A 21255-nucleotide genomic window follows, 5' to 3' on the forward strand; every position below is an offset into this window, starting at 1 on the left:
TTTTTTTTTTTAACATCTTATTCATGAGCAGCGCAAATTGAAAATTAATCTTTCCATCCCTTGCTTCTACCATACGGGAGCAGCTGGTTCATTGTAGAATTTATCATCCAAGCTTTTGGAACTTTTACCTTCTACACATTAAGCAAGCAAAATATCTAACCAGCATCTTACGCTTTAAAATTACAGAGTTTACATAAGATTGATTCACTATTCACATGGGCAATATACATGCAACCGCGGAATTCAGATTTAGAGCATTTTCTCAAAGAGCTTCCTTTATAACTAACCAGCCGATATGTAGAGATCACAAAAAGACAAGGTGGATTCTGAATATTTAGGTTCCTCTTCCCCTCCTACAGGTTTCTCTTTCCCTCCTAAAGGACGATCATCACTATAATATATATATTGTCTTTTCTGGAGGGCAAATATACTACAAAAACAATTACAAAGCTGCACTTTCTGGCAAAAGTAGGGCACAGATGTGTGCTAACAAATTCGCAAAAAAAATGAGACCAACAGCCATGGAATGCGCAGCAAAGCTGAAAATCATTCCTTCCGAGAAATTTGAATAAGTGGCAAATCAAGAAAACTAAGGTAAGAGAGCTTTTAACTGCATCCTGAAAAGATCACCAACAGCCCCACGAATATCCATCTGAAATATGAAGAAAATATCAGTTTTCCAACAATTATAGCTTTCAACAGTTTATATAGACCAATGAACAAAAAATGGTTTTTCTTTAGTGGGCAAATTAGATTTTATTAATGATATTTCCTATTTAAGGCAAGAACGGAAAAATCTAAATAATATTCTGGAAGTAGGGCTTTACCTGGTCACAGCAAATAAGCCTTACAAGCAAAGGATAAAAATCCCGTAGGTGTCTTCTGAAGATCTGATTGTTCATAAGGCACATGCCTTTAAGCACCTGAAAGAACAAATAGTACATGAACTTTGTGAAACACTGTAAGAGCGTCATCTCTTCTAATTTAACTCTTCAAATACTTATTTGCTTACCTATGTGGTAAATAGAAGAATGAAAAAAGAAGTCATCTCCCAAAAGACTATTCAAATAAAAATAAGTATATATTATTGTAATAAAACTTTTTTCTCTACAATAGCAATTATAATATTTTTCTCTCTTCATGAATTATGAGATAAAAATAATATAAATACTAAATTAACGGCTCTAAAAAACTCTCTGAATAAGATTCTTCAAATCTATTCAATATTGAAGAGAGAGAAGCATTATCTCATTTGAAGAGTTTTTTAGTGATGCTCTAACTAATAATAAGTAAATGGGAAGACGAATCAAGTAAAATGTCACATCTTTCAAGACACGGCATGTGTATGAAGGCATAACCATGTGGAACTATGGCTATTAAGATGTTTAGCATATAATGCGCAATCAACAAAAGGAAGCTGGAAGTTACTTTGACGTCACTCAGGTGAATCCAACAAAGCACTAAAGCTATCATAATCATAAGAAATAAAGATCTAGAAAATGAATAAAGATCATGCTAAGTTGGTAGCTGTTCAAAACAAAAAGGAATGGTATTTCATTAGGGCTTCAATCCCGCTGCTTAAATAATAAAATGAGGAGAAATAGCAGTGCTGAATTACTATTATGATTACTTTCTATAGGCAAAAGCAGAACTGCATAGGCAGAAACTAAGCAGAAGAAAAATAAAGAAATCAACCTTTCAAGGAAGCAAAAAGGCAGGGGGATAACATAAGCAAACAAAGAAACTGAGTTCTTCCTGCTAAGTCTGGACATGCAACATAAAATCAATACATGAAAGTTTTTTATTATAATGAAATTAGGTACAAGTTCCACATAAAGGTGTTATGAGCTCAGTAAAGAGGGTATGTAGCTTTTAGACAAGGTAAATGATTGACAGAGAAGTTTCATAAATCAACTGGGGCAAAGTATAACTAAATAAAAAAATACAAAATAATAAAAAATAACCTATATGACATATAGCATACCTTAACAATGATTGGGGACCGTAACTCCAAAACCCGATGAATATGCATGTTTGTAGTTTCCCCTACACTGGACTGGAGATCAGATGCCTCCCTAAGCACCTGTTCACAGAAAGACACCAGCTTCTCCTCTGCTATACCTACTAGTTTCTCATCAAAGTGTGTGATGCAGCTTGATGTATTATCATCTAAAGTAGTATCAACACCCTGAGAACCATTAGATTTGGGGATTTCCTCCCCATTTCCATTGAATCTTGAAGTTGTTTTCTGTAAAATATCAAGATATATGCTGGTTCCTGCTAATTCCTGGCGAAGAAGATTCAATGGAGGCCTGTTCAAAGATAAATTGTTAAGGTTAGATTTACTCCTAGGTTGAGGGGAAAAGAGGAAAGGAGGGGGTTGAGGGGGAACCTGCAGAAGAAAATACATTTCAGTGAGACATGCTGCCTACCTTTCAGCAGGAATATGGTGCATCCGCATTCTGAGGTTGGAATATGAATTATATGAAGCAGAAAACTCTAGCAAGGATAATAAAATGTCCATTATCGCAATCTTTTGTGGCGCTTTCAACTTGCCCCAGTACTTTCTCTGTAAGTTTTGAAGATATTTTAGTCAAAAAAAAAAAAAAAAAAGGCAAGCAGGAAAAAAGGTGTATTCTATCTCTACTATCAGATTTTCATAACCTAATAAGTGAGGAATAACAGCAGAGGAAAAAAAATAAAATGGAAGAATTCGATGGAAGCAAATCTATCCTAATAATTGATATAATATTAATAACACACAAATAAACATACAGACATCAATATACTATAAAATCTATCAAGTTCAATTACCAAATGATCAGAAATGTTCAAACAAAAAGGCATCAAAAGATTTTGCGGCAAGTATAAGGTAGCACTTTGAATATATAAAAGAATCCAACCAAACCTGAATGCTGTCAATGGCACTAAGAAGCAATAGTTGAGTGATACACTTGCCCCTGATAGTTGCCCAAATGGGACTTTCTTCCTCATCTTTGGCATCAGGCTCCACAGCATCAGGAAGCTGTAGTCACATCAGTTCAGGAAAAAGGAAATAAAAGTATTTTACTTTAATAGCAAGCATATAAAAGGTGCATCAATATTAAAGTATTATTTAATATCCCACTAAATAGATATGTAAAACTGGAGAGACAAAAGGTATCTTGAATTGATAGTTACATAAATGCGAGGGCCAAAAAAAATGCTGCAGCTAATAGAATGAGTAAATATAAAATCCTAAATGCAATATATTTTTCTTTTGACCAGAAAGGGAAACTACCAAAATAAGTTGCGTCTCTTTTGTATAAAAACTAATAGTACTAATCCAAAGAAAGATTGTACCATCAGCTATTAGAACCTCTGGAACACTACAATTCAGATGACAAGCTGCTTTTTGGGAAGTAAATATTAACATCAAAACCCCACACCCAGAATCCTTCACAACATTACAAGAAAATTTAACTTCAAACTTGTAAGACTTATACAGTCTCCAATCTAACATATCTCTCGAAGTCCTACCATGGCTAATCTGACACAAGGATTCCCCATCAAGGCAAGGCCACCTAACAACCAACACAAGAAACTAGCTGCCAGTGCCAGCAATAAGTGTACAATTAGGGCACATTTGGTAGCCAACTTGGACTGGATCAAATATCATTGGATTGGATAAGATAGAATAGGGCTAGACTAACTGAATTAGTTTGGATATTAAATTTAATTTAATTTTTAAATGTATAAAAATATTTTATTTATAATGGTGGATTAATAAATATAAACTTCATATTATGGGTTACGCATTCATATTACTAAATGATTAGATCAATTAAATATTTTCTAAGTTCAATCATATTACATTAATATTATTGATTCTAACTTTTATTTTATTAGCCAAATAAAATAGCATAATGACACAAATTAAATATGCAAGTCAACAATATATTTATGCATCAGGTACAAAAGTGGAAAAAATGTGTGTAACAGTCAATGCTACATCCATGAACAACATCAAAATGCATGTTACATAGCTTATGAGAATATCCTTTAGAATATTACCTTAGGTGAAGATGATGGTATTGAAGCATCTGGTACTTGACTCTTTGATTTAGAGGTAAAACTTCTAAGAAAACGGTTGTCCATCATATTTCCCATGATTTTTTGACCAATGCTCTGATTCCGCTGGAAGGCCTCAGTAGTTTTCTGAGCTCTTCCTGATGGTGATGGAACACCTACAAGAACAAACATTTTCATGCTTAAGGTTTATACTGAACTCATTAGTTGAGATCAAGGCCTAGCGACACTAGTTAGTAGGCAGCCTTATCAAGACCTAGATCTTGGGTTCAAGTCTCATGTAGTATGCATGTGTGTTTAATTAATAAATCTTTGGGGAAAAAAAAGTTAATTCCTTTAATCAGTAGCAAGGGGAGAAGTTGATTCTGCAGACCGAATGAGCAATTTAAATATTTGTGAACCGTTAATCAGTTTTCTGTGATCCGTTTCCCAAGGAAAAAAACTAGCAGAAATGCAGCATTTTGGATATAGAGTTAAGTCATTGGCATCTTATGAACAAATATTTCTAGAAACAAATTCAAACAGCTAACCTTCTGATCCATCCAAATGTAGCCCCGCTTCTTGATTGTGATCCAGTGAAAATGGTGTGTTTAGATTCCTTGGAGTGCCATCAGCTCCAATAGTAGGGGATGAAAGCGTAGATACCTTGCCGTTATCACTGACACCAAACTGATTGTTATCTGCTTCACCAGCTCCGACCTCTGAATCTCTAATTACCACTGTTACGTTTTTCAGGTTTTCGTTGAGCAGCTCAAGTGGTTGTGTAGTGTAAGATGCATCTCTGATAAACAAGACAAAATATAATAAGATAGAATAAATAGAATAGTAAAATCCCTCAATAATAACAGATAAGCACCTTATGCTTTTCAACAATGTATCCCAGTCACTCTCACTGAATTGGTGTCCTCCAACCTCTATGAGATGCACCAATGCACCCAGAGAAATTGAAACCACTGATTGATCTGGTTTTTTCGCACAATCCAACAATAAACTCAGTAGTGGTGGCAGCATAAAGCATACCTCCTGCATGAATAAGAAGTTTCACGTCACCAATAACTACTGCAAATTTAATTACAAAAATAATTCCCATATTGATTAATAAAACACATAAGTCAAGTTGAAAAAACTAACAAGTTCTATGCTATCCTGCTATGCACTAATGATCGTTATTAACACTTTTTCCAACAATAACATTACTAACATATTACTTGCATTTTTTCTTTTTTTAAGGAAACAAAGAAACATTTATTAAATGCAATGAAGATGCAAAGAAGTTAACATCAAGTCAAAACAAAAATCCCTAAAAGATCACAAAAATGATCTACACTTGAATTATAAAAGTATAGGCCAACTAAACAGAATAAAAAAACAATTCATGTGCAAGTAGCCTCATTAAATAGACAGAGATAAATCTAACACTGCCGCAATTCAGGACCCTCCTTTCCAATTTGTTTGGGTGGGAAGGGGGGGGGGGGGGGATGTTGCAGGAAGGGGGTTCAAAAAGGACAATACTCAGCTCATGAATACCTTGTAAAAAGTGTTGAAAAGGTTGCAAAGCAACTGAAGCGAATGAATACTGGTTTCACGAAACCACTCATCCTCGGAAGAGATTAAGCTTTCCTTTCCAGCATGCCTCACATGATCAAAAATTGGAAACAAGACGCGATGAAAAATGCTCTCCCAGAAAGATGTTGAGAACTTGCTACCTCTCTCATTCAGCAAATCAAACAGAACTTCAAGTGCACAACTTCTAACCTCCGGTCTTGGATCTGATGTTAGATCAGATAAACCAGCTAACATTGGGAACCAAAAATGCTCAGTCACATCAAAAGTTGCATCAGTTTCAACATCAATGGGCTTCAAATCTCCTCCAGGTATGAGCCCCTAAAATCCACAAGCATTTTAACTATGCCAGGTACTGTACTTGAGAAAAGCAATCAATGCAGAGAAATATATATATAAAATATGTCCTTGTAACAAGATAATCTTGTAACAAGATAATTTCAAAGGCAAAAACTAAAGTAGCAGATAAATATATCTGTAATACTAGGCTTACTAAGTTAGGATACAACTATGTGGCACCAATCATTCAGTGCCACGTGTTCAGTAATTGTTGACATTGTTCAGCAAGTGGCCTTTCTTTTTAAAAGGGCCTTTCTTTTTAAAAGCTATTGATACAATTTTTTCCTCTTAGAATGGGTGATATTACATATGACATCTATTATCTCAATATACATTGGTTATAACAAATTTAATTCCACAAGTAATATATGCCAAAATAATAATAATAAGGGTTTTTAATCGTAAACAATAGCATGGATACAATCCAACATCTGCCCTTTACCATGTAATTTTGTTGACATGTGGTCTAGGGTAAGACAATAGTCAAACACAAATAACTAAAAGGTTACAACCCAATTTTCAAATCAGACACTTGAAACTCTTAAAAATCAGTTTGACTGCTTATTTATAATCCACGATATAGAGTCCATGTTCTCTACAGTAGTGCCCTGTGTGTGTGTGTGTGTGTGTAACATACATACATACATACATACATACATACATACATACATATATAGAGAGAGAGAGAGAGAGAGAATGCTTAAAACAAGCATCTTTAAATAAGGAACAGAATGTAAGCACTTGAATAGTTGCTAAAATTGAAGGGTGATACAGGTACATTCGACTATTTTTCATTTCCAAATTCAGGAAAGGGGAAAAAAAATTAAAAAAAGATGTAGAAGAAAGGGCATACAACAGAAGGAGATGAAAAATATAATCCAAACGACAAAAATTTCTTGCACAATGAATAACAAAAAAGACTCGATTGATAAATGAAGCTGATAATAAAAACAAACCTCTGCCAAACGATCTTCACAAATACGGAGAAGTGCAATTGCCTTCAGACTTATGCGGTGAGAAGTTTTATTATTGGCAAACCTGATAAGACAGTTGACGCAGTCCATAAAACAATCTCCAACAACCTGATCAAAGTGTTCGAGTATAACTGCAAATGTATTCGATGTCAGATTAACTTGGATTTGGAATAAAATTAAGCATCAATAAATTGGGTCTGGTAATGGAAAGAACAAGGTAAGTTCTAACCTTGCTCAACATTTTCAAAGGCGCTTTCAACAATTGATTCCACTTCATCATCTGCAGCAGCTGTGAAGATCATAAAAACACTACGCCATCCAGACTTGATGCTTCCAACTTTAGATTTTATCATCTGCAGTTCATACCAGAATCAATCAGCAGTGTCAAACACTGGACAACTCCCCAGAGGACATCAGCAGCTCACACATTTTGATATAAAAGATTGTTATCCGGAGAAAGAAAAAAGGAAAAGGTAAAAAATTATAGCATCCAAGAAAAGCTAATGAAGTAAACATACTTGAACAATGCAGTCAACAATCAAGCTCCTTATGGTTTCACTGCGACTGTTCCGTATAAGAACAACAAATGGTTTAAGAATGTCATTTTGGAAAGTGAAATTGGTGAGTTCAGCCCGCTCCAAATACTTCATACTAAGCTGCCTCAGAGAATCAATGGCATACATAGCAATTTTCTCATCATGATGACTTCCAGCAGAAATAAAATGGTTTGCCAGGACAGACCATATTCTTGCCCATACCTATAGCAGAAACATCAGTCCCAACGTTAATTGCACACAACTAAAATAAAATTGGCAGAAAGCAAGCATCACATTAGGGAACACAATTAGAGAAGTTCACCATTTTGTTAGGATAGCACATACAAAGTCTATCTAATCATTCCAAAATTTCAATGTCCCAGGGTACAAATGTCTATGCACACTGATATATAATATTAAGCCATGCCTCTGCATCTAGCAATGCTCATGATTTACTTTCCCATAAAAGTTTGAATTAAGCATATACACATGATGTAGCTACTGGGCAGTCAACCAGCAAAAGGGCCCACTAACACATTTAGGCATATCCTAGTTCACAACAACCGGAAACTACGTAAAGCAGCTAAACATTAGCGTCTGAATCAAAGGAAAGCATGGAAAAAAGAATCAATCAAAAGGGACAAATATTATTTTAAAGTTTGCAATAGCAGTTTAAACCAAGAGAGATACAGTCAGACAATATCTTTGTTACCAACTAGCATGCAGTGTCTCAAATTAAAATGTGACTGTGCAGCAGCAAGAAGCCAAAAATGATTCTCTTCAGCCAAAAGTTTCAACAGAATAATTTCCATGAATTTTAACTCCATGTAAGAATTATTTAACACATTGTACAACAGCTTGCAAGATCAACATAACAGGATAACAAAACCTTCTAATGGAAGAATAGGTATATCACATATTTAAGGTAAAAAAGAGTCATAAGTAATCAAACCACTTTTAAGGAAACATGAAAATATCTTTCTGACCATAGACAATCTCAATAAAAATTATGGGGCCAAAAAAAATTCTAAAGAATAGCATGCTCTGAAAAAAATAAAAATAAACTTTAATTAAAATTACATTTGTCAGAAAAACATTTTAAAAAGATAAAAGCAAAATGGTCAAAAAGAACAACAAAAACAAAAATATAAGAGAGAAAATGAAAAATCACAGCAAAAGTGTCCACATAAAGATCATTATCTCTTTTACATAAACTGATAAACGTAAATTCACCCTGTAAATCTAATGTTCAAGCAGGCAATCAAAGGGATAAAATATTTCTTGTCTATTTCATTGAATAATTTTTTTCCCCAAGACAAATACAAGGTAAGCTCAAAATTCTTGTTAGTTGAAGATACAAGGTAAACATCAACTTTTTGTGGGATAGGATGATCTTACTACTCTCACTTTGGGCCTTTATTACTAAAGAATTTCGATATTCCTCTATTACTAAGCTTATACAGTCCTGTAGATCATTTGCTTTATTTTGCACAGGTGCTCTGTATACAATTGTATATATCATTTTATGACTTCCTAGGGTTCTCTTTTCACGAAATTCTTGTTCACTTCTATGTAGATGACAATGTAGAATTTTAAGGTGAAATATCAAGATGTACATATCCTACATTCTCACTTAGATTTAAATACAGAACTAAACACTACAGCAAATTTAAAAGTAAAGTCTGAAATTTCTCTAAAAGAACACGCAATATAGTCAACTGTGTCAAATAAAAACAAAGCAGAGGGATAACCCAGTGAATACAAACCATTGATAGAACTTCCTGAAAGGAAGCCATTGATTCTATCTTTTTCATCTTTTTTCCCTTTTCTGTATGTAATTCCCCTCAAGTTCAATTTTAAACAAGTCAGAAAGCATCTTAAATTAAGGAAAGCTCTAGCCTAAGCATGGCAAAAAGCAACTATCTTACATCTTCCTAACTTTATCGTTTTGTGGTTAGGTCAGATAACAAAAGTCAGCCTTCCAATTTCTGTTAGAAAGACTATTACTGTGATCCCCCTTAATACCTCAGCTAAGAATTTATTGATATAACTCTCCTAAGAAGAAGGCAGCAGTTTCAGTAAAAGAAGGAAATACCATCCGTATACGAGCCATATTGTAATAGCTGATCTCAACAAGTTTTTGCAAGCTGAAAACACGAGCTGGTGTTTGCCTTAATTCTTCAGCTGATACACCACATAGAGCATTAAAGAACTCCACAATCGAATCACTAGGCAATTTAACACTATTCACAAAAACTTGTTCGGCAGGCTTCCCGGCCAACTCTTTTAGAGATTGAACAACAGCATCCTTAGAGATCTGGTTTGATCCAAGCATAACAGTTGCAGAAATAGCAGGAGTTGACGTGATGAATTCCAGCCGAGAAACACATTCCAAAACTGCGTTCCATGTGTCTTGAAGTGAGTCGGGCTCTGTGTCACATAGTGCAAGCAGAGTTCGCAATGCTTCCACATTTTTACTACGCATTTCCTTGGGAGCATGCAAGAAAGTAAATCTGAAACGAAGAGTTTGAAAAAACATTATTATCATGCATAAGAGTTTGTGCCTCATGATCAAAAAGCACATCATACAACGTTTCAATGAACAAAAAGTAATAATGCCGCTTAGCAAATTGTCAAAACAAAAATTAAAAATTTTAGAATTATGATAAATTGATAATATAAGTAAAATGAAAACAGAGACTTTATGTGTGTGCGCGCGGGGGCGCACATGTAAGAAAACAATGCTACTCTACCTGACAAGAGACGTTAGAAAAGCGTAACGCATGGTATCCATTCCAAGAACCTGTGTTATGTGTATCCCAGCTTTAAATCCTTCCATACAAAGAGCAACCCTTGGTTTATTCTCACCTTCCTCCATCGTAACAGAGAAAGCGGCCAACAATGGCCATCCTACAGCCTCAACCATTGGTCTTACGAGTTCAATCCGATTTGAAGTAAATCAAGTTTCAGAGAAAATCTCAATACATACGCTAAAAGGTTCAGGCTGTAGACTGGATGAAGTCTAAATATAATGAGTAACAAACAATACAGCTAAATTAATGTCACAAATCAGACATTCAACAATTGCAAAGACCAAGTACATCTGAAGAGCTGCCATTTGGGCTGGTGCGCTCAACATCATTGAGGTACCAGTTTGACCCCTCATGCTCTTACCCTTTTCCACTAAAAGTGCAGAATAGGCGCATTCTCCCCAATATTGTTAGTGGGAGTAGATTTCTGCGCTAGTCTGGGCAGATTTCTGGGTTGTACTATAAATGTATGTATCCAAAGTCCCAAGAAACCCCAGACTGTTATATATCTGTACATTGTAACCACTCAATAATGAAAAATTAAAAACAAAAAATTGATCTGAAGAGCTAAGGAAGTCTATATGATGAGCAAGACAGCACAATACCTTATCATAATCATACTATGTTCATAATTCAAAAATTTTCACCTGTATTCAGTTTCCTAACCCCCCCCCCCCCCAACCCCCAAAAAAAAAGGAATAAAACATCTGTATTCAACATCAAAAAGACACACATGCCCTGAACCCTCATACCTTTCTGCAAACTTTTCCATTATGCGATCTATCTTTTGGGCTTCTCCTGGAAGTCGGAATCCTTTAAGGAGTTCACGAATTGCAGTGTCAAACTTCATGCCAGAGAACTTCATTGAATCAACATAAGCATGCATGACAGCAACAGGAAACTCCTCGTGCTGGCCCAAGTAATCACCAATCATAGCCTGAAAAAACAGAAAGGGTTACACAATTCCATAACAACAATGAAATTAAGGTTAGAGTAGATATTCTACCTTGTCCAAATTGGCAGCATTTCTAAGAAATTGGGCAACTGAAGTAGGGTCATTATCCACCAACTTATTGGATATCAGATACTCCACGCCTTTTACAGGTTTCCTGTTAAACTGCAATGCAATTGAAACTGTAAGTACCTGATTACATCTTGGGCCCTTAACAAGATCAAAAGTAATGTGAAGTCAACAGTCCAGTACAAGCATTATAGCCAGACATTTTAAGCAGCGACAAAAGTCCCAATCAATTACCTCAGAGATGGCAGCTTCCATGGTAGATTTATGAGCTTTTGCCTTTTCAAAGTTATCGGGCACATCATCCCGGCTTTTTATCTCTACAGATTCTTTAGCATTAACCTCTTCTGCAAGAGACAGACTGTTTTCATTCTTCTTTTTGGTTTCTCTGCGCGACCTCTCCCACTCAACCAGAGATTTAAGTACGTTCACTAGGCACTAGAAAGGTAAAGAGATCAAGGAAGAAGAGATCATTCAGCACTTTCTATTGACATGTATGCACACACACGGCAACATAATTATATATTATCTGATTTCCAGGAGGTAGGCAACACAAAACCTACCTGTAGTGATGAACCTTTAATAGTAGTGGTCTGGGATACCATAACAGAGTTTGGATCTGTATTTTGTGTCCCTTGGGCTATTTTTGATAACGTGGTAACCTACATAAGAAGAATATAGCCAATGTAGCTACATTATATGTATGAAATATAGTTTTAAATACAAGAAAATGTATAATTGAACATTATAGTTGAATAACACAAGAGAATTACCATACGCTCAAACAAGTTTGGAGCCTCAAGATCACAATCATAGTTCACATATACATCAACAAGCATTTGAGGATCTTTACAAACTTTATCAATCATCCTGCCAAACACCACTTGATCAGGAGAGAAAAAGGAAACTATATGAACCACTATATGGCAATATGTTAAAACATATTTTCTCAGAGACACACATAACCATACAAAGTAATAAAAAAAAAAAAAAGACCACTCAAATATGCATATTTATTCAACATGCAATAGACAAGAAAAAATGTCATACCGAAGAACACTTGTTTTTTGGTTGTTGTCAGAGCCATCTAATGATCGTAGAACTATCAAGGGAAAGAAAACGCCAATCTCACCCTATGTAAAAATATAAGCATAAACAACAAAAATTTGCATCAAATTAACAGTGCCCTAAAGAAAACGTTTGCTCCAATGAACAGTCAAATATCATACCTTAAGACTTTCCCTGAATCGCAATAAAAGCACAGAGAAAATTCCAGTTGCATACTGCCAGCCAAAGAAAAAGCACTTATAAATCAGAGTGTTATCAAACAGTGTGAACAAAAGAAAAATATTAAATGATGATGCTAAACCTGAAATATGACAGAGGATTGTGAAACTGAAGCCCTCAGCAAAGCATAAGAAAGATATGCTTTTATTGAGTCAATGAAATGAAAGTTTTTTGTAAATGAATGGCTAACTCCTTCCAGCAGTCCCTGTTTCACCATATCAAAAATCACTATCTGCATAAATGCTCAAGCACATCATCATTAAAACGGTCCCTAAGGAATTTAAGTGGGAAGATTTCAGCTAGTTCCCCACAGCCCCCCCTCTTTCCTCTCTCTCCTCACACCAAAGTCTTCAAATAAATGAGATTTTTTACAGTATTGGCTACATTTTTAACTTAGTATCATAAAATTTTCCAGGAATTGATTGCAAAATCAAGCATATCAGTATGGAAATCATTTATTAAAACGCAAAAAAAATCTCGTTTTCTTAAAAAAGCAAATAAATTCATACACCATACAACACTATGAGAAGATCTGTTTTCAATAACGATATCCATTTTTAATCGGATATTATGATATGACCTTTTTTTTGTAAAAGTAAGTTCTTACACAGTTTCTTGGCATCTATTATCTCAAACCTTATTTAATACCACTGTCATAGCTTTCTAGTAAAAAAAAAGTAAATAAAAAACTTGTCCAAGCTGAAGACAAGTAGTTTGGACAGCAGTAATTGCATTATGCAAAGAGTCTACCAACTGAAGTATGCAAATTCAAAGCACCAATAAATCATACTAACCTGCAGAAGCTCAAGAGACAAAATACGTGTTTTGGTTGTGACTTCATCGCTATCTTCCTTCATCCCCATCTACATACAACAGCATGTTAAGGAAATCATAAGGGAGGAACAGTAATCCTAACAATAATATACAAAATACTAAGAAAACCAACCTTGCAGAGGGTGCGGAATACCAGTAAAGCATCCTGTTGTCCTATACTCATGCTCTCAAGGTCAATCCCTCTAAAAGATTTCAAAAGATAAAGCACCAAGCATTCAAGAAAATACCCCCAAAAAAAAAAATTTTAATCTGACCATGAAATTCTTAAATACAGAATCTAAGGTATTGCATTACGTCCATACCTTGTGATCTTTTTTCCATCTTCAAGATGTACTGCTTTGTCCAGAACAGCCTCTAAACCCTGTTCAACATATAAAAGTGCTGACTCATGACCAAATAGACACCCAAAAAGGAACAAAAGAAGAAAGAAAGAAAACCTTCATAGACAGCATAAGCCATGCATGAATCCTTGGAAATATACATCCCCATGGGAAGAAAAAATGGATTAGTCTTGCTACTGCACAAAATGGATGGAATCAGTAAATAGACACACCTTGATGTCAGCACCACCTGCAAGATTATGAAGTTCTTCAACAGAGGCAATAGGTGTGTCTTTGGCCTGGGTCAGTGCATCTCCTAAAGTCATCCCATCCTTATTTTTGTCACCCAAGGTTGTTTCTTCGGGCATGCGGCTTGCATCATCTGCTGAAGAAGTCTCTGTATGCCCAGAAGATGTAGGTAAAGTAGAGACCTGAATATTGTTTCTCAAATGTTACCGACTTTCTCAAGAAATCAAGCTAATTGTTCTCCCCCTTCATAATAGAGACAACATTCAGAAACATTTCAAGATAAGAACTTCAAATTCAAACCTGATCGTTCTCCATTCTTCTGACTACAATGCTGACCATCTGTGTCAACATTGCCTTTGATGTTGCTTGGTTTATAGGGCTCTTGCTACACATCCAAACTTCAAATTGTGAGTACTTTCTATTAGATATATATTTCTTACCCTTAACAAGTTCAAAAGATTACCTGTTAAGAGCAATATTATAGCATACTCTAATAACTCCAAGCAAAGGCTCCCCATGAACTGCAAGGAATAAGAATCATATAGAGAATAACTTTGATAAATTGAAAGCACTTGAAGGAAAATGAATAAATAATTGACATATGAATATGAGACACTATGTATGTTTCTCTGCATGCATCAGACTTTGTGCCAAATGATGTCCTAAGCAGATATCACCCCAACATACAACTCACTTGACTAATCCAAGGCCCTGACAACCGGCACTCTTAACCCATATCACAATGACACCCACATACATTACAAACTTTCCAGCACAGTAGAGTCACCTGATTGCAGTTACAACTAATCAGCAATCAAAGAATTAAGTGACCTCAGAAAACATATAGAACATTCCATCATGACATGAGTGTTACATACGATGGACCAAGTGTAACGCTAGAGCACTTTTGTTTCTTATACCAGCATCCCACATCTTAAAATGCACTATGCTCCACCGGACCAATAAGTCCACTTCACTAATTTTAGAGCTTATAGCTACATACATACATGAACAGAGAAAACACTAGAACACTCAGTTCACAACCAGAAGTAAAATATGAAAGACAAACATTTCTATCCCTGGAAAACATACCTCTGAACTTCGCGGATGCCACAGCAGTAAGGAGTACCTTCAACACTTGCAGTATGGTACTGTACATTATAGATCAAAATCAAATAGAAAAACCAAGCAACATATACAACAAAACAGATGTCAGACAATATAGGACACATACCTATCAGATGATGAATTATCAACACAACCACAAACCATGTTCAGAATGTCTGTAAAGAGTGGGCCATTTTTACCGCCATTTAGACCAGGATCTCCTTCTAAATGATTGTATGCAATAAGTTTCTGTGCCAATGGAAGTCAAAAAAAAAAATCTTAGTAATTACCACGCAGATAATGCATAGTTCACAAATTACAGGATCTGAGAAAGGCTTGAACTTCGGCGTTTGTGGACCTATGCATGACCTCACAAAAGGCCACTCTCTGATAAGAATAGGTGCTAATAATCAAACAATAAAACAGACAGAACATACATGAAGACAATCCAAAGCAGATTCCAACAATTTCAAGTTCTTAGTCTCAATTGCAAGTCGAAGAGGATTCAGGACAAGCTCAGCATCAGCTGCTTCCAAGGTGTGACCAGCATTTGCTAAGGCAGTAGCAACACTCCCACTTACACCCACCGTCTTACCAATATGTTCTGTCTGCTCAGCAGGTAACTGAACTGCTTCTGTTCCTTTTTCGGCAGCTCCAGCTTCAGTTTCAATTGAACTACAAGGAAAAAATGAATGAAAGAGAGAGAGATTATTTAGGCTTTTAAAACATCAAGCCAGGATCAAGTCATCAATAAGTGATTCAGTAGCATTTTTTGAGAAAAAAGTTAAGTAGATTTTAGATAGAAGACTCAGTAGCATTTCTAAGATAGCATATGCAAATTGGGTTTGTTGAATTTGATAATAAGCATAACCGGCATGCTGCAGTTTGATACAATCACTGTGTGATCTCTCGTAATTTCACACAATCACTTAGCTGCTTGAAAAGACCTGACAGCTCGGAGACATAGTTTATTAATTTCACAACAAGAATAGCAATCTAACTTTTTTTATATATGCACATTTAAACAATATCAAGGAAACAACTCTAACACATAGTAGCATAATATGAAATTGAATTATGAAATAGACCAGCAGATAAAGACCTCCCATCTCCTGCCGAAGCTGTTGCTTCACTTGTTTCACTGGATGCAGGCGGCTTCACCTCTTTTGCATTATCTGAATAAACATAAAAATAAATTAAGAAGTGAGTGTGATGAGTGAATATCTTTGGAAAAGAAAATAACAAAAAATAAGATGCGAACCACGCAACATGAAATGAAAGGGAACGATTAAAAATATATATATATGTATCAAAATCCATGTTCCCATCTTTATTTCCCCATCCTACGTATAACATAAAGCAAGTCTCCTTTATTTCCAGAAATACTTGCAGATATGGCAACCAGCCATCATAGCATAGCAAGTCAAATCAAACAAAAGCCTTAAAAAAATCCCAACAACTAGAAGTCAAACACCTTAAGCCCTAGCCTGGCCCGGCCTAAAACTCATGCCAAAGCCCAATTGGGCAGGGCCGGATAGGGCTCAGGCATTTTTGCCATCCCTACATGGAAGTGAGGGAAACATTTTATTGAAAACATTATGTCCAGCGAAAACATTACAAATGGAAAAGAATATACACGACATAGGCATATAATGATAATAATCAAATTATAATGGTACCAAGTTATTTGCATCTTAAAATGTAACAGAAGCTCTCCACCACAGTCAATGACTCAGTGACTTAAAATGAGATACAAGCTCTCAAACATCAATCTGTTCAAATTCAATAATTTCTAGAGTCGCTAAATTAACAATATTCAATGCTACCATTTGACCTTAATTAACTCCACCACCTGAACTGTTGAAAATACTAAGTTTTGCCGTGCTTTAGGTCAGGCTTTCAAGCTAGAATACTGCAACCCTTTAAATACAATGGTTTTTCATTCCTTCTGTCCTTAAGGAATGCCATAAAAAAGAAAGTGACAGTCAAAAAGAGAAACAACATGCTCTCTCTTCACAGATATATATGTCAAAGAGAGAAGGTCGACAAATACAACTCAACAAGAAAAGAAAAACAATTGTAATAGCTAAAATATGGGCCCTAATTCTACATGACAAAAACATCTGGGAAGAGGTCTAATTGCTAAATCCATACCCAACTTAAGACTTTCGACTTTTTGACAATTCACATATTAAGTTTCCGAATACATTGGGTACAATGTATATCACGAATGCACATGTGCTTCAACATTGTAGGTCAAATGCACGATGCAAAAACATTGGGTACAAAGTAAATGATCAACAAAGAGATCCTCTTCCAGATAGCTGATTACTTTGTTCACAAAGTTAATTTCAAAGTTCTATCAAACGACGAAAACTCATTTTCATCCTTTTTTCCCAACTTTAGCTTGCATCTGAACACATACAAACTTGCCGAATAATGCCTCTTTCATCTTTTAATATTTGTGGGTGCTAGGCTGACAGCTAGTTTAGTTGGTAAAATCTCTTGGATTGACACAAGAGGTTTGGGGTCTGAATTCTACTCACATTGGTAGAGTAGGGATTTAATTAACAGTAATGCTACGCTTGAAACACACACGTACACATGATTAATGAAAGTCAAGAGAGCACATTCTTGCAACCAATAAAGTTTGTCGGACAGCCTTTTCTTTCTTCTTTCTTCTGACAATACATATTGAAAGTCACAAGTGAGAGTTCCAAACCTGGTGATGAGCATCAATGAAACATGAACCAAACCATAGAGCCACCGCTTCCCGATTGGAAAAATAAAAAACAGAAAATTTCAAAATTCACTTAAAGGCTTTTAAAAGTTCAAAATTGAACCTTATCCCATAATAAACCTGCCTCCTCAACTCAATGATCCTAAAAGATCCTCTAGTTTCTTCCTAACCAAACAACAAGAGAGTGCCATCAAATAAAAATAAGTGGTACAAACGTTTATCTTATCTCAGCCGAGATTGCCAAGTTCTCAGTAGACAAACTTAGAAGCCAGAATCACCCATTTAAGCCTAGCTGGAGAAAAGAGGCTAAGACAGGAAAATGAAGCCATGAAAAAGAATATACCATCCCTTCCAGCTTTACCTTTTACAGTTTTACACAAAAAATGCCAATGATATTCAAAATTCTTGAAACAAAGCCATAGAAACCCTGTTTGGTCCTTGAGATTTAACTTCACAGAACTCAAAAAAATTATCTTTCCAACCATAGGATTCCAGTCTAACAGCTTACCCAAAATCTCCCTCCCGATGTTTCTGTGATCTCTAATGTTATCCAGTCCAATGAAAAATTTCTTATTGAGTTTCCATTTTCTCACATTTCCATTCTGTATGGCAGCCAAAAACTACTATCTCTATCTTTAACTCACAAAGTCTCGGCTCTCTCTCCAACAAATTGCTTCTCCAAACACAATATCCTCAAATCTATGATTTAAAATTGCTCTCTTCTCTCTAAAAATATCATCCATCCGATCATATCCTTCAAAATCTCGCAGTTCAGGTATCTTTGCTTCGAATTTCATTTTTCTTTGTCACATTTGCAAACACCTCCCAATTCCACAGTCATCTTCTGTTTTACAAATTCCAAATTTCTTCAACAATTAAACCTCCTCATACCAATTCCCAAACCATTTTTTCTGACAACTGAACCAAACGAGTACGTTATCTGGGAGTCAAGAACTAAAGCAGTAGAACCCAGGACCGGAAAGAATCTTTTACCACACTTATTCAAGTCATCAATCACTTAGTTATTATTCAAGTGACACCAAACTCTTCATCAAGCTCTCCATTAATCCCTAGCTTTTAAATTCTCTGAAATTAAAGACCATAAGTTCTATAATGACTGGATACTCCTGCTTTATATCTCTACTCGCAATTCTGATTAGCATTTCAGTATCACTTAATGAAGCCAGAGAGAGGCTAAATAACCCTATAGTCAACTAACCTACTGCAACATACGCATCAAAGAAACCAAAAATGCAACTCTGACAGAGTGGCTCAAATCCTTGACTTTAAATACAGCTTCCTACACTTCAGATCATGAAAATTATAGCACAAAAATCATCTTTAAAATAAAAAGGAAAAGAAACATATCCCAATTCGCAACCAACTTGAAAGAGAGAGCCAAGCAAGCACAACCAATGGATAATTATCGTTAAACGCAATTAAAACTGACAAGAGAATTGTAAAAATTAAAGTAAAAGCAAAGAGAAAAGAAGAATAGGATGTAACCTAAATAAGTTTGAATAGCTTTTTGAAGATCAGGAAACTTCTTGCCAGAACACTCTTTGAGCATCGACTCAAACGCTCGGCTCACGAATCCACCAGCCGCCATTTCTTCTCTTCGAATATGAATACAATACAACAGTTGGACACCTTTAAAGCAATACAAATTAATAATTAAACAACGATGTCAATGTGAAAGATCGCATAAGATCTGTGAAAATGAAGCAGTGAGAGGAAAAGAGTGCAATTGTACCTTTGCTGCGATTGGTGATGAAGAAGAGAAATGTGAACGAAATTGCCAAGATAGTTAGAGATCTAGAACGGAGGAGGAAACAGATCTATTCTGTTGCTTGTGATTTGTTTGTGTTGAGCTGCTGGGGGTTCATTTGCGATGAGCCCGGACGATGCCCGGTTTAGATTGAAAACTTGAAAATGATGAATATTGATGTCGGGTTAGAGAGCAATGTATTTTATCTGTAATCCCTCTTTTTGTGATTAATTTGCTTTTGACCCCTTCGCTAGGATAATCATACTTCCATTGAACAGTAAAATACAGTTTTCCATTCAAAAATACAGCACGCAATTGTGTAACGAAACTCGAAACGACATGTCGTACATAATGTTAATAAATTACGACATGTCGTACCAAAATTTTATCATTTACGATATATCATCTATCTGACAGAATAAGACCGACATACCATACACATTTCACTCACGGAGAAAACAGCAGTCATTTTTCGGACAAAAATACAAACGAAATGTCAGTAAAATGATTATAATACGTCATCTACATATTGAAACTGTATATAATATATTATACTATTTTTACTCCCTAATAAAATTACATTGGTAATCAAGGTTATTCAGATAAGTAAAGAGTGGATTAAGTCATAGTGATGTCAATGGGGGCAGATTCGGGTGGGTATCATGATCTCCGAGCCCGAACCTGACCCCGAGTTCGAAGCTATATTCTCAAATCCGTCCTATACCCGAAAAATTATAATTGGGGATGAGTATGTCCCTGAAAATCTCTGAATTGAGTGGGAATTAAAACGGGACTCGATCCCCATTTTTCTTAAAATAATAATTTTTGAATATTCTAGTCTCCATTTTAAAAAATAATAATAATTCTAACAACCTCCAGATTTAGAAATAAAATTACAAATGATCAAATTTCAATATCCTCCACATAAATAAAAATATAATAATTCTAAACCTTCAACATAATTACAAATGATCAAATTTTATATGACAAATCAAAATAATTTTAAGTCTTCAATATAAACTTGCAATAGTTTTTTAGTAGCCATCGCCATTGATGTATATTCTAAAATTCTTCATAAACCTATAACAAGATTAAAATAATAATAATAATAATAATAAAATAAAAACATGTTTTAACAATTCAACTTAATAAATACTTGACAAAATAATATAAATTATAATTATATACCTCCACAGCCTTTACATCAGTTTTAATTCTAACTCTTCATCAAGAATCTTGGCATATGCTGGAGAGGTCAATGCCACAGCTAATTAAAAAAAAATACAAATGAAAACCAAAATCAAGTTAGTTATTAGTTAATTTAAATAAATAAATAATATGAAAATTAAAATGCTGACCATATACCTCCACAAATAGCACGTATCCAACTTTGACTACACATCAAAACCTCTAATGTGCTTAGATGAAGTCTATTGTGATAAACGCTTATAGATAGACCACCAATGCTAAAAGCAAATTCAGGAGCAATAGTGGTAATTGGAATAGCCAAAATATCTCTTGCAATTCGGGATAATATAGGACAGTTACCATCATTCACCTTCCACCAAGTTAAAATATCAAAGAACTCATCAACAATAAATAGCACTAACTTTTCACTCAAATAAGTGTCCAGCTCATCTTT

At 35.1% G+C, this 21255-nt stretch overlaps 1 protein-coding gene across 1 annotated transcript; it reads right to left on the bottom strand.

The window, feature by feature from the left end:
- Nucleotides 1-180: 180 nt before the first annotated feature.
- On the bottom strand, nucleotides 181-19841 carry LOC18055598 (brefeldin A-inhibited guanine nucleotide-exchange protein 5). Its single transcript, XM_024177907.1, has 35 exons — nucleotides 19599-19841; nucleotides 19352-19495; nucleotides 16208-16280; nucleotides 15543-15780; nucleotides 15233-15354; nucleotides 15091-15149; nucleotides 14462-14519; nucleotides 14299-14383; nucleotides 13983-14180; nucleotides 13732-13790; nucleotides 13542-13611; nucleotides 13390-13458; nucleotides 12678-12800; nucleotides 12538-12591; nucleotides 12359-12441; nucleotides 12082-12178; nucleotides 11872-11970; nucleotides 11546-11746; nucleotides 11297-11407; nucleotides 10996-11227; nucleotides 10556-10663; nucleotides 10234-10435; nucleotides 9576-9993; nucleotides 7463-7702; nucleotides 7174-7297; nucleotides 6927-7075; nucleotides 5596-5952; nucleotides 4925-5091; nucleotides 4599-4849; nucleotides 4054-4226; nucleotides 2909-3025; nucleotides 2433-2569; nucleotides 1985-2312; nucleotides 828-923; nucleotides 181-652 (listed from the first exon to the last, which is right to left on the bottom strand). The coding sequence occupies exons 2-35, from the start codon at nucleotides 19452-19454 to the stop codon at nucleotides 590-592; spliced, it is 5064 nt and encodes a 1687-aa protein (XP_024033675.1). The 5' UTR covers nucleotides 19455-19495; nucleotides 19599-19841; the 3' UTR covers nucleotides 181-589.
- Nucleotides 19842-21255: the final 1414 nt, after the last annotated feature.

Source organism: Citrus clementina, unplaced genomic scaffold, assembly GCF_000493195.1.
Source record: "Citrus clementina cultivar Clemenules unplaced genomic scaffold, Citrus_clementina_v1.0 scaffold_1, whole genome shotgun sequence".
Lineage (NCBI taxonomy): Eukaryota > Viridiplantae > Streptophyta > Magnoliopsida > Sapindales > Rutaceae > Citrus > Citrus x clementina.

Coding starts and splice junctions, on each gene's coding strand:
- LOC18055598 (XM_024177907.1), bottom strand. CDS start 19,454: ATGGCGGCTGGTGGATTCGTGAGCCGAGCGTTTGAGTCGATGCTCAAA. Junction 14,520..15,090: donor GGCATCCGCGAAGTTCAGAG/GTATGTTTTCCA, acceptor TATTCCTTGCAG/TTCATGGGGAGCCTTTGCTT. Junction 4,227..4,598: donor ACATTTGGATGGATCAGAAG/GTTAGCTGTTTG, acceptor TTGTTCTTGTAG/GTGTTCCATCACCATCAGGA.